The sequence below is a fragment of the Oryctolagus cuniculus genome, chromosome 16 (assembly GCF_051225735.1).
Source record: "Oryctolagus cuniculus isolate XC-2025 breed Fujian yellow rabbit chromosome 16, ASM5122573v1, whole genome shotgun sequence".
NCBI lineage: Eukaryota > Metazoa > Chordata > Mammalia > Lagomorpha > Leporidae > Oryctolagus > Oryctolagus cuniculus.
In genome coordinates, this window is record NC_142882.1 from 13,587,117 (window position 1) to 13,601,664 (window position 14,548).

Here is a 14,548-nt window from a genome sequence, read left to right on the forward strand (position 1 = left end):
TAAGCTGTACTTTGGAAATTCATATTCATTAAATAAAAGTTAAAAAAAATGAAAATAGATCTCAGTGTAAAGTAGGAATGGAAATTGGAGAGGAAGGAGGAAGAAGGATGTGGAGATTCACAATGTTCCTAAGGTTGTATTTATGAGATGTTTGAAGTTTAGATACCTTAAATAAAAGTGTTCTGGGGAAATAAAAGAAAAAATTCATTTTGGCTATAAAATAAAAATAAATTAAAGGAAAGTAAAATGTCTATGTGTATCATTTTGGCTGAAAATACAATGTTTTGCCATACTTAGTTTTAAATCTTTGTGGAATAAATTATTAAGAACTACATGGTAGCTTTGGGATCCACAAGGAGAGAAGGCCTATACTTCTGGGAATGGAGAGACCCTACCCGCACTTCTGGGAAAGAAAAGTCCTTGTGAAGGTCCACCGGTTGCCTAAAGGTCAACCCACGAGGATCAGACCTGCCTCAACCTTTAACCTCTATGCCCTATATCTATAAAAGGAGCCCTTCCAACCTCTGACGCTCTGTTGGGGCTGGGAAACCTTGCCCAGGAGCGGAATCCCAATAAAAGCTTGTGAATTAATTGATTCATCTGCCTGGGAAGGTTTGTTATGTGCCAGAAAACTTCCACTGCACACTACCATAGCATGAATGTTCAAAAGTTATTTTAAAATTTGCTATATATAAGAGAAGTTGAACATTTTTCATTGGATTATCATTTATATCCCCTGCCTATATTCCTGCAGAACTATGGTCTTCTTTCTTGGTATTTGTTGAGCACTTTATTTAGTGCAGCATTAAGCCTTTGAGTCAAATGCAAACTAAAACTATACTATCTCAAAATAACAAATAAAATATTACTAGGTTGAGCAATAAAATGAATCAATAAAATTGTAAAACAGAATGATAAAAATCTGTAAGATGGAAAGTTATACAGTTTGAAAAAGAAATAAATGATGCCTGCTGCAATGTGGATGGGTTTGAAGCCAGACTCCTATGCTACATATTGATCAGAATTATTCAGAAAAGGTAAGCTCAGAGAAACTAAAGAAGATGATTTCTTGCATGATATGAGTTTGAAACTGACTTCTTATTGCATAAAGAAATTTTTATAGGGTGATGAAAATGTCTTCAATCCACTTAGAGAAGACTATTGACGAATGTGTGAACATACTATGCACAATCTGAATGTTCAATATGAATATGCATGTACTTAAATGCTTTTGACTTATCCAGTTTAAAATTGGTTCATCTTAGCTATGAGAATTTCACATTAATAAAAGCAACATTGTGTCGCATGTGCAAGTGAAAAAATAAAACTTAAAACAAAGACAAAAACAAAAACCAATATATTGATGAAAGAACATACAGTTAATGATTCGGTGCCATGTTTAAATGAATATTCCATATATGTTTGATAAAGACATCATTTCAAAATAGCTCAACAATGAGAATTTATTAAGATATTTTGGGCAACACAATATCTCTACAGAGGAACACTGTATGACCAAGCACCTCCCGTGTCTGGAAAAGGAATCTCACTTAAATGACAATGTCAACAAAGAGATGTCAAGCACTCAATAGCCAGGGCAAACAGAACATAAAGCTTGTATAATTAGATGTCTTAGCAAATATGAACAATTACATTGTCTGTACATTGATAAAAAATATAAATTAATTCAGTCTCCACCATTTCAGGGATAGCCTTTTAATATAAAATAACATTGTCGTTGTAGCCTGGATGAAAATTTACATCATAATTTATTTTTACTCAATATAAAATTTTTCTCTAAAATCCATTACTAACTCTGAGAGGGAGAGAAACACAACCCCATGCCTGTCCTGGACTGAGGCTACAACCAACAACAGGCAGTCAGACCCTAGTTTTTCAAATAGGTGGCCAGGACCAAGTTAACATGAAGATTCAACCCTTCCTTCCAGGGTCCCCAGGAGTCAGACGTCCATGTCAGGAGCCAAAGCCAAAGGTAGAAATTTATGCCATGCACTCAGAATGCTAGGATAATGTCCAATACAATAAGTTTTTAAAGGAAAAATCAATTTTAGTTCCCCCATATTTCTGGAATGCTATTTCAGAGTGGATTCTTGGTACTAAACTCTAAATATATGATAATAAAACAAGTGGAAAAAATTTAGAATCCTTTAGAACTTGCTTTTTTCTTTAAGCCTTTCAAAGTGTTCTTCTCAGGTCTAATAAGAATAACATAGCACTTGGGAAAAAAGATGCAGCCTAGGAGCCCTGCACTGGAGGCCAAGATAGAGAAGACCTCCACGGCCACCATGACCTTCCCCTTGATGCTGTGGTAGACAGGCAGGAAGGTCACCCAGACACTGCAGAACACCAGCATGCTGAATGTCAGGAACTTGGCTTCATTGAAGGTGTCAGGCAGATTCCTGGCTAGGAAAGCTACAGTGAAGCTCACCAGGGCCAAGGAGCCCAGGTATCCCAGGACACAGTAGAAGGCAGTGGCCGAGCCCTTGTTGCACACCAGGATGATGTGGTCAAGCTCAGAGTGTGTATCTAACTCAATAAAAGGAGGGTAGGTTCCCAACCAGATGCCACAGAGAGCCAGTTGGATCAAGGAGCAGATGGGAATAACAGAGTTATATACGCCTGATACCAGCAATCTCCTCATTGTTCTTCCAGGTTTTGTAACCTTGAAGGCCAGAATCACAGTGATGGTCTTGGCCAGCACAGTGGAAAGAGCCACTGTGAACACAAGGCCAAATGCTATTTGTTGCAGGAGGCAGGTGGCTGTGTTGGGACGGCCAAGGAAGAGTAAGGAGCAGAGGAAGCACAGGAGGAGGGTGATAAGCAGGATGTAGCTGAGGGTCCTGTTATTGGCCTTGACAATGGGAGTGTCTCGGTGCTTCACAAAGACCCAGAGGACCGCAGCTGTGAGGACAGAGAAGCACAGAGCCATGCAGGCCAGAGCCATCCCCAGGGATTCTTCAAAGGCTAAGAAGGTCACCAGTTTAGGGAGGCAGCGACTTCTTTCCTGGTTTGGGTACTCATCGTCTGAACACTGCATGCACTGCTTTGCATCTGATGAAGGAGAAATACTGAATTTTTACTTTGCAGAAATTTTGAATTTTTTCCTATTGTCAAAAATGGTCAACTCTGCAATGCCAGTGGGAGCTTGTGATGTATACCAGGGCACACCCAATCAGGTTTCTGCATTGCTGACCAGGGAGCATGCCCATCGGCAGATTGGAATAAACTCATTCAAACAACACCTTCAGGAGATGGGGGCTCAGTTAACTCATCCTGTGACACAGTGCTGTTCCCACGAGCATGGATGCTTTCCAGCCTTTGTCTGTACTATCTCCTAAGTCAGCCTCATGTCACATCCTGTATCTCCATGCTTCAGACACAGAAATAAATAACCCAAACCTCGCAAGATAAACTTACCATCATCAATACTCCAATTGCTAGCATTTCCTGACTGCATACTACTTGATATCTGCAGAAAATGTCTTTTCTCATTTTATATTTTTATTTCCTTGGGAACCTTGTTTCAATTTTAATGTAAACTTGAGGTGCATTTTATCAAGTAAGCAACATTTGGATTTGAACAGAGGTGTTTTTTATAAATAAAGAAATTTGAGTGCAATTGATAATTTATCAAGTTATTGATTGAGAAATTAGATATTTTTCAAGTTAGTACATAGTATAAATTAATTTCAAAATGAATTTATTAATATATTACATTCTCTGGGTCACAACAATTGCATGATAATTACTATAACATAATTCTCACCAATTCTCATGTTAGTATGATATTAATAAAAGCAAAAGAGCTAACATTCCATTCATTGGTACCATTTTAAGATACTTCCTTTTCTCCACCTCACCTCTACCTTCCTCCATCCCTCCCTCCTTTCCTTTCTTTTTTCTCTTTTCCTTTCTTCTTTTCTTCTTTTTTCTTAATTCCTTCCTTCATTTCTTCCTTTTTATTTTTTGAAATAGCATATTTTTAATTTACATTATAGTCAAAGGCTTAAAACTCCACTAAATCAAGAATTCAACAAGTAAAAATTAATGACTATAGTTCAGTGGGAATGGAGGCAAAGGCTATAAACAATAACCAAAACAAAGTGTCCATTTCACTTATACATATTAAATTTTAAAATAATCGTAGAAACTCTGAGTAATTTTTTATTTTGTATTTTTTGAACTTTTCAACTCATTTTCATGAAATCATGGCTTGTTACCCCATTGTTCTTGTGGATGGTGGGGAAAAACGTCAGCTCTGAACACCATGTTGTCTCTCTTGAAATAACATTTCAGTGCCAGTACGGCAAGAAATAAGTCATAGAGACAAGTCAATGAATGGACATATCTCTGTTTTAGTTAAATACAGAAGATGGGCTCCGGCGCTGTGGCATAGCAGGTAAAGCTGCCTCCTGCAATGCCAGCATCCCATATGGGCCCCAGTTCAAGTCCTGGCTGCTCCACTTCCAATCCAGCACTTGGTTATGGCCTGGGGAAGCAATAGAGAGTGGCCCAAGTCCTTGGTTGGGCCCCTGCATCCACATGAGAGACCCAGAAGAAGCTCCTGGATCCTGGCTTTGGATCAGTGCCACCCTGGCTATAGGGGCCAAATGGAGAGTGAACCGACAGATGGAAGACTCTCTCTCTCTCTCTCTCTCTCTCTCTCTCTCTCTGCCTCTCCTTTTCTCTGTGTCAATTTGATTTTCAAATAAATAAATAAATCATAAAAAATACAGATGATGATATTGGGGTCTGGCTATACTTGTCATAAGGTTTTGATTTAGGTTTTGTAGATGATACTTCTTCAATCATACAAGATCCCAATGTAATTTAGAGTAAATCTTTCTGGATTTCTTATCTTGAAGTACTCATTCCTGCTCTTGGGGTCTCCAGAGGCTCTGTCTTCAATCTCAGATACTTTACACAGTATTTGCACATACAAGCAAGTATTGTTTTACAACATGTTTCCAGAATTAGTTTTTTTTTTAATTCTTTTTTACTTGTTATTGAATTTTTGTTAAAAAAAAAAGCATAGGTTAACTCTGTTCTGTTATCTTCTCCATGTCCAAAACTATATATTTCCTCTAGGAAATGAATAAAGCCAGATGGTTGCTACTGCTAACACAATGGGAATTGAGATGCTCTTTTGGAGGTAATCAAATCATTACTAGGTCTATTTCTAATATATTGAAAAAAAGAAATTATTTCTCAATGAGACCTTGCATAGTTTTTACATTCTCGGTACATTTTGTTTGATAGGTAATTCTTTTTATGTTTGTCTTGTTCAAACATTTTTAATGAGTATGCCAAACTATATATTATAGCAGGATGTGATATTCATACTTCACCTTGAATCTTTCCTTTAATAAATTCTAGAAATCTAAATGTAACTGTGGTACTAATTAGACATCCTTAATACCATGCACAAGATTAATGAAAGTGCAGGAAGGAATATGGTATTTTCACGATGACATACAAGCGCTTGCTCTGTGCTTATCATGTGTTTGTAAAGATGAATTGGTTTCATGATCTACAGGCACCAATAGAAAGTCTTGATTATTATACTTCCTGAATTTCTCAGCTGCAATATAGCAGGTTCCACCCGCAAATCTCAGATGATGACTCATCTAATGTGTTGTGATGTCTTTTGGCATCAGTGCTAAAGTTGACTTTCTAGAATGAGCACCACCAGACAACAGCTTAAACATAAAGAAATAGCTGTAGTGATCATAAGTTGATATATTGAATTAACAAGTACATATGTGCATAGAAAAAATGATGCACTAAAAATTCACTGGGTCCTACTGAAACTCTTTGGTTTCCCTTTTGTGGAGAATTAATTAGGACCATAAATTATGGATTGGAAATTTTCTACCTGTCTGATTGGCAATTTCTCTCTCGGGACACAAAACACAAGTATAGCAGCAGATAGGTCTTCCTTCCTGTGACATTTTCCTGAATCCAGGACCACAGCTCTGGCTACACACAGATCGAGGAGTCTGAAGGAAAAAGAGAAGCATGATCATGGTTTGGTTTATTATCAGCCACCGTGAAGGATGTCAGTAGAGCCCTCCTCACTACATAACACCTTGGTCTTCAATTGAAAGTCACAACTATATCCCCTCCTCCTGTACCTGTGGTCAATACCTAGACATCCATTTCAGTATTTCAACTATTACCACTCCTGTTTCACTGACCCTGATTCCCAAGGATTACAAAGGAACCTGATCATTTCACACTTAATCTCCTCACAAGACTACTCACGGATCTCTCTATGGGTATTCCTTGTCAAAAGAGAATCATACCACTTTGAATGCAACAGGCCATTCTATCATCTCTTCATTGATAAGTAAGCTTTGTTCATGTGGATTCTTGGAGGAAAACTCTCCAATTTTAATAAGCAAACGCAGACCACTAGGAAAATTCACAACGTTCTGGATATAGTAATGCACCATGTGGTTTCTTGTTTCATGGAAGGATACATCTTCTCCAGCGCTGTTTGTAAATTGGATTTTCCTAAGAAATGGATGGAGCTGGAGGACAGATATAATTGAAATACAGAGCACATCCAAATTAGTTGTTGGAAGTCAGATGCTCTAAACAAGCCCTCTTTCTTGTCTTCTGCATTCAGATTTTCCATTTGGTAGAACATTAGTTTTCTTTGGATGGTTAAACATCTCCTGGGTCAGGTACTCCTCTGCTCCCTCAACAAAACATCAAAGAGTGATTGTCCCCAATCAGAAAGCTATAGTTTTTGGTCCAGAGGTTGACTGGAGCATAGGCTCTATTGCAGCCTTGGTCATGAAAGATTGGTTGGGGCTTTGTGGAATCTAACTTTACTGTTACTAGTTTGGAACCACATAGATGGCTACTGAAATAACTTGATAGGTGTTGTGATATATCACAAGTGTGCATCTACATAAGTTCTTCATAAGGTTCAAAATATAGTTGATGATTAGTGTATTTTGGTTGGGGAAAAATTAGAGATTTATGCATGATTGTTTCATAAGATATTTTCCATCAAGAGACTCAAGACAACTGGTAACACCTCAGAGGTCCATATTTATAAATATGTACATTATGTACATTACATATATCAGCAATATGTCTTATACCTTATAAGGTATACCTTAACACAGGTTGAATGTGGTACAACATGGTGTTCTTCCTTTCTTTGGTTTTGGGTCACTTATTGTGATGACTGTGACTATCTTTGACATATCAGGAAGTATGGTATGACTAAAGGCAAAATTTCAAATCTTTGAAAGCTTATTATGTTTTATATAGTATGTGTTAACCTTGGACCTTCTAGATCACAACACACCTGCTATGGGATACAACTAAGTTCTTATTTTTTTTTTTTAATTTTTTTAATTTTTTTTTTTATTTTTGACAGGCAGAGTGGACAGTGAGAGAGAGAGACAGAGAGAAAGGTCTTCCTTTGCCGTTGGTTCACCCTCCAGTGGCCGCCACTGCAGCCGGCGCACCGCGCTGATCCGATGGCAGGAGCCAGGATCCAGGTGCTTTTCCTGGTCTCCCATGGGGTGCAGGGCCCAAGCACCTGGGCCATCCTCCACTGCACTCCCTGGCCATAGCAGAGAGCTGGCCTGGAAGAGGGGCAACCGGGACAGAATCCGGCGCCCCAACCGGGACTAGAACCCGGTGTGCCGGCGCCACAAGGTGGAGGATTAGCCTATTGAGCCACGGCGCCGGCTTAAGTTCTTATTTTTTAAACAGTTTTCACTTAATTTTTAAGTAATGTAGAGGACAAAATTCACAAATAATTCAAAATTATATCTATGGAAGCCTTCTTGAAAAATTCATTTTCTTTACCAAGGTTTGACTCTAATCATGTGGATTATAAAATATGCTTCTTATGAGTAAAATATAATTAATTTATGAAGTAAACTTTCTCATGTTAATTTTTGCATATACATTTTACCTTTTCTACATATCACACTTATTTAATTTATTCTGCAAATTTATGAATGTATTTGTCCTTTGCATACACAAACAGAAGTTCCTAAATACATTCTATATATAGGGAATGGATTATGTAAGCTAGGGTTAAAACCCAGACAGATTCATTTGTAATCCAGAGGGCATATCCTGTGCTTACGTGCATCCTCAGTAGTCTCATGTATAAGAAATGGGACTACAGTCCATGCTCCCTGATTGCTGCAGAGTTTGTAAGGACAATTGGTCTAACATGCTTTATTTCCCATCCATTTCCTATCATGTTTAGGATATTATGTGAAATCCATTTCTATTTTCACAAAAAGTATCTTATGTCATTAAGGGCTGAAGCCACAGATTATACAGAATTATAGATCAATTTATTAATCGATAATTAATTATTGATCTAAAATCAATTATATAATAGTTAATTATTGATATAATAATTAATTGTGTACTATATTATATAATTACATAATGTATATAATTAACTTATATTATATATAATTAATCAATTATAGATTTGATCAATATTTGCAACAAAATACATGGAATTGAAGATCACTATGCTGAGTGAGATACTGCAGGCCCAGGAAAGAAACATCAGGTGTTTTTCTGATTTGTTCAAGTTAATATACAGAGTACAAACACCGTGCATGTTGTTTCCATGAAGCATACCATGTATATGATATATACCCTAATTTCCCTTTATTAGGAACATTGTCATTAATCCCTCACCTTTTTAAATTAATAGTCCTATTCCAAGAAAAAGCTGTATATATGAATATATATAAATATCTACATGTGATGTACACGTAGCAGGATGCCAAAATTGTTAAATTTTACAAATGAAAAATGAATAGAAATGAAAAATAATTGGTCAATATGTCTTTTTTGGCTTTATATAAATTCCAAAGAATGTTAGGGAATGACAACTTTTTATCTGTTGTTTACTCATGTGTTTCATTGTATACTTTACAGTATTTCAGCCAGCATTAGAAACTTTTCTAATATGATTTCTGATTAGAACGTAAACATTCAAAATCTACAGTGACTGAAATTTCCAGCCAAAGCCAACAATCACAGATATACCACTAACCAAAAGAAAGAGCCCATATTCTTTTGTACCTAATCTCTCTGAACTTGAGATGAAAAGCAGGGTCATGATGCTGTACCTCAATAAAACATCTTTAGATTCCATCAAGTGGCCAGTGCTTGTTCTGTTCTAAGGGAGGTTTACCTGCCAGGGAAGAATCATGGGCTGGGCTGCTTCTCCTGGAGATCCCATTTCTACTTTCTCCAAAAGCATTTTATGGAGGACATGAGCCACTGTGTAGACAGCATTGTAGACTAAATAGCTGGAGTCAGATATGGTCAACAGGTCAATATGTCCTGGAAGAAACTCTAAGGAAGTATTTCGTGAGCAGGTTCCAATACGTCCACAAAATGACCCTGCAAGTGAGCAGTCCAGATGGAAAAGCCATAATTTACTAAAGTAAAAGTCTTCTGGGTAGTGGGAAGGGTTTGCCATCTTGACAAAATGTTTGAGGCCAGGGATTTCTTCCTTGTGGGGTGAAAATGAGAAGCCTCCATGTAGAGAGTGCAACATGTGGTTTGTCTCAGACATAACAAGATCCCACTTTGATGTCAAGATCCACACCTTCCCCATGGTTAAAAAGGACCTCACTGAAATATCCACAATGATGAGACCTCTTACATCACCATAGAGTATATGCACATTTGCAGATGAAGCTCTGATGCTACTCATGAAAGTGAGATCACTATCCCCATACAACTTCTTTGTGACAGGGAGCTTCACTGTAAAGGCCACACAGACACTTTTCTTGAGCATCTCTGCTTCAAAGTACTGAAGGAACTGCTCTCCCTTCATGTCATCAGACACAAAGAGAGCCACCCACATCCAGCCAAAATGCAGCAACAAGGAGATCATTCCATGGCCCAAAGAGCTGTCACTGGTGGCCATCTGATAGAGTGAGGGAAACTGGTCCTTATCATTTAGCATGGGATCAAAAGGGCCATAGGTGAGCTGAAAGCAAAGAAAAACATGATCACATTTTTGTGAGATTTGTCTTATCTCACTTGGAAGTGAGTGAAAAAAAATCTCCCCAAGGTGAGCTTTAAGTAGGTTACTATTGTGTGAAAAGAAAAAGTGCAGTGAGATGAAAAATCTTGCTATATTGACCACAGAGAAGACCATGCTTCACATGCACATTACTTTAGGTTAATACATGTGACTCCTCATCCTTAGCTTTAAAGAAAATCTGTCAGTTTCTGTATGCTCTTCATGTCCTGCAGTGGGGACTGAGGAATAAGAAACTTTGGATGCTGCTTCACCCAGCCAGTGGTCTTTCCCACATCCTTGCCCAGGGTGACTGGTGGAGCAGAGCCACCTTCTCCATGGTAGATAACTTTAGACAGAAATCTCTACTGTGTTGATCTCTTGGTATTTGGTGTACACGGATTACCACAGGAATCCTGCATTGTCTCCAAGAATACAATTACCAACACTCTTTGATTTGGGGCAAAATAATTTTTCCAAAACAGAAACTTCTGCTCACCATGTGGCCTATGTTTGGCAGGCACATTTTCTTGTGTAGTGTGTCCCTGGGGAAGTATTTTTTAGATACTGGTGCAGACCTAGGGAGGAAGTGATAATGTCTCAAGTCATTGGGTCATGGAATTCATGTGGAATGACTTCCTGGTTCTACACATCTGCTCTGGCAGACTCAGCCCAACATCATGACAGACATTTGGTGAGCAAACCAGCAGAGCTGGTTATATTGGAGCCCCTTGTCTGACTGGCTGCTTCGCTGTCTCCTGAAGATTTGATTCAATGTCCACATGTTTGATATGTAGAGTTGTATATGGCATGGCCACTGAGAATGTGAAAAAAATCAATCTGTGTGCTTGTGACTAATTAGGATTGAAAACATGATTGGTTGAGCTCCAGTATAACTGGATATGAGTCTCAACACTCCATGGTGGAGCCAGCCTTGTGGCACTGTGTGTGAGCCTATCAATGATGATACCAGCATCCAATTTTAAATTGTCAGTTCAAGTCCTGGCTAATATGCTTCCGATCTACTTGCCTGCCAATGTGCCTGAGGATTCAGCAATGTGTTACACAAGTACTAGGCCCCTTTCTACCATGTGGTATAACTGGAAGGAGATAGTGGCTGCTGGCTGCTGGCTGCTGGCTGCTGGCTGCTGGCTGCTGGCTGGCTCAGATCTAGGTGTTGTGGGAGTTTGGGGAGTGACCCTGTGGAATAGGAGATCCACCCCACCTCTGTGTGTATGTGTATGTGCCTTTCCTTCTTTCTCCATTGCTTTGCCATTTAGATAAACAAATATAGAAGTCTTTTTAAAAATAATTTTTCACTGTTACACTCAGTGTTTTCCCAAAGAGAACCAAGAGGTAGATCCCCATATCCATTAGTCCTAGATCTCTGGGTGCCACCTGAGACAGTGCTGTCCTAGGATGGGGCATGTCTATGTGCTGTGGACATTTTTTATGAGGCATAGAGGTGAGACTATTAGATAGTCAATGCTTCCAGCAGGTGGGAGATGGTTACACAGGCCCTAGACAGGAATATTAAGAATATGGTCAGCCGGCGCCGCGGCTCACTAGGCTAATCCTCCACCTTGCAGCACCAGCACACTGGGTTCTAGTCCCGGTTGGGGCACCAGATTCTGTCCCAGTTGCCCCTCTTCCAGGCTAGCTCTCTGCTGTGGCCAGGGAGTGCAGTGGAGGATGGCCCAAGTGCTTGGGCCCTGCACCCCATGGGAGACCAGGATAAGCACCTTGCTCCTGCCATCAGATCAGTGCGGTGCGCCGGCCGCAGTGCACTGGCTGCAGCAGCCATTGGAGGGTGAACCAACGGCAAAGGAAGACCTTTCTCTCTGTCTCTCTCACTGTCCACTCTGCCTGTTAAAAAAAAAAAAGGAATATGGTCAACATACCCTGCTATTTGCCTTTATTCCTTATCCTTCCCCTGTTAATAATCTCATGTCCCTGAAAAATCCATGGGATCTCTCCTATACCATGGTGGAATATGTACACTCGGCTGCCCCATTTCCATTTTTCAGAGGTGAGAGAATGGTGTTGGAGGAGATTCAACTATTGTTCTCCAAATTCACAACTCATTTACCTGTGGGGTTTTGTAGAGCTCCAAAAGTGTTCCAAATTCAATGGACAATGCTGATGTGGTTCCAGCAATGATGGCAACATGTCTTCCTTGTTTATGGCAGCTGTAGTTAGGAAAAGCCAGATTCATCCCAGCCAACCAATACACTAAGCTCAATAAGGTATACTGTTCACTGGCAAAGGCATTGAAGAATTTGAAACCCAGGGTCAGGTTGGGGAGTAGCTGGGGGTCCTTATTGATCTCCTGGATGGCAAAGCGGAAGGCCAGCACGTATTGGTAGTTCTTCCACAGCCACCTAAAAAGAGGGGCAGCATCAGGGAGAAGGTTCAGAGCATGGAATTCAGAGCAACAACACAGCCATGCCCTGAAGCAGCAATAGTCAGACTCAGGCTTCCACTCAGTTGTGCCACAGCTCTTGCACATGGAGGAGGTGTGAGGGAGGTTCCAAGGGCTCTAGAAGATCCTGGCAAGGTCCTTGGACTCCTCTGAAGCAAACCATGTCTATGATCACTCTCACCTTCATGAACCCTCTAGGGAATCTTTGATGTGTTCAACCTAAGGACAACACCCAGGAGCAAGCATTTCTGTTTTCAGTAATTTCTGGAGTAGCCTGAATACCACCTGACTCATCTGTTGTCCAAAATTTTAGAACATTCTCAGGGCCACCTGAGCTGTTTTTCCCTAGTCCTCACTTTAATTTTCTACTCTAATATTTTGCTTTGCTCAAATCAGATTTAACATTTTGTTTTCCTTGAATGTAAACATTTGACTCCTGAAATCTGTCAGATAATGGCTGATGATTGCTTAGTTTCCATTTATTTTTTCTTTATTGAATTCACATTTGTCATTTCATATTTTACACTTGCATGTTGCCTCCTGTTTTCTATATATGTTCTTAAAATTGTTATTAATACAAAGATTTCATATATTTCATAGATATTCTAAGAGGATAACCATATGTCCCTCCCTCAATTATCCCTCCTTCCTTTCTCTTTTTTCATTTAATCTTTGATATAACATAATCTCAATTTACTCTATAATCACAACATATATCTTAAGTGAAAATAGGATTTCTGAGAATTTAGGAACTCTCACATTTTATGAGAGAGTAGATGGTCTATTTCCTCACTATGGATTTCTTTTTTCTTCTTCCCTTGGAATTCTTTTGAACTTTTATAACTTATTACATTGCTTCCATAATTTGAAAGCTAAGAAAAGTCATACATGTTAATAAGTTACCTGGGACTCAATATATTCATCCAATCATTCCTTTAGTTACTTTGCATTGGATATTATGTTTCTGTTTTGGGCTTAATTAAGAGTTTGTCATTTATCCTTATCCTCAATATTATAAACACATTCAAAAAGTTTCTAATTGACAGTGCTTTATTTTTAGCTGAACAGTATTTATTGGGTCAGACAGTGTTGTGCATGTTGTTCTTATATGTGGAGTTTAAAATTTAATTTTGTCCTCCAGGTAAAAGTCAGTATTCTAGACACACTTAATCCAAGGAGATTTTCAGATATGTCGAGGACTTACTTGTTAAAAATGAAGTCAACCTGGCACAGAAATCATGCTACTGTCATGTGTCCATAGCTTAAATTTATTTATTTGAATAATAAATTCAAACCATTGAATAAACTTTTTTTTCTTTTACACATTTAGTCTTAGTAATAGAATTTTTCATTGTGAAGGGCATACTGCATTCACCCTGGGTTATTTACAGCATGTGCTATCAGCTGAAAGTTGACTAGCTTAATTCTTTTTTTTTCCTGAATGCAAAGTTGTGAGTTGTTAAGTACAGAACCTGGCATGCAGAGTTATTATTTTAAGTAAACAGGAGTGTCTGACACCAAAGCAGACCTAGATATTAAGATATTTTGAGAAAAGTATACTAAATGCTGTTGCAAGCCACAACATGGATAAAATAGGAAAACATGGTGCACTGCAAGATGTTAGTCACAAAAGACCACAAGGGGTATGAATCAGTTCACATGGAGGGGCTATAACAGACTGATCTTCAGACACACAAGACAGATGGGTGGTATGGACTAGGAGAGAAAGAATGAAAAATGTAGAGACACTGAAAAGGACTATGGGGATTTGTGAGTGGGTGATGAACATTAACAGGTTTATCAGCAATGAGTTGGTAACTCTTTTAAAAATCTTGATAAAAGACTTTATCTCATTATTCAATGATGTACCCCAATCATCTCAGAGAAATATGCAGCTTATTAAATGAAATTGATCATTAGAGTATTACATACAGTCACACAAAATGAATGCCAAATTAAAGGCCAAACACTGGGTAAACAAGTGTGGGATCTGCACATAAAATAACTCCTTTTATGCAAATAACAACACATCTTCCATCAGCTTTAAGGGAGTTCAGTCATTGTATTGA

General features: G+C 38.7%; 1 protein-coding gene across 1 annotated transcript; it reads right to left on the reverse strand.

Moving 5' to 3' along the window:
• Positions 1-2,158: 2,158 nt before the first annotated feature.
• On the reverse strand, positions 2,159-12,272 carry LOC138847808 (vomeronasal type-2 receptor 116-like). The gene is made up of 7 exons (XM_089315549.1): positions 12,147-12,272; positions 9,638-10,024; positions 9,469-9,541; positions 9,218-9,381; positions 6,327-6,554; positions 5,897-6,020; positions 2,159-3,072 (listed from the first exon to the last, which is right to left on the reverse strand). The coding sequence occupies exons 1-7, from the start codon at positions 12,270-12,272 to the stop codon at positions 2,159-2,161; spliced, it is 2,016 nt and encodes a 671-aa protein (XP_089171675.1).
• Between the last annotated feature and the right edge of the window lie 2,276 nt (positions 12,273-14,548).

Bases quoted from the DNA above. Each gene is read 5' to 3' on its own strand.
- LOC138847808 (XM_089315549.1), bottom strand. From the start codon at position 12,272: ATGAATCTGGCTTTTCCTAACTACAGCTGCCATAAACAAGGAAGACAT. The intron at 9,542-9,637 runs GTGTGGATCTTG...TCACCCCACAAG, and splicing joins CCTTTTTAACCATGGGGAAG to GAAGAAATCCCTGGCCTCAA. The intron at 6,555-9,217 runs GTAAACCTCCCT...TCTGTCCTCCAG, and splicing joins CCATGATTCTTCCCTGGCAG to CTCCATCCATTTCTTAGGAA.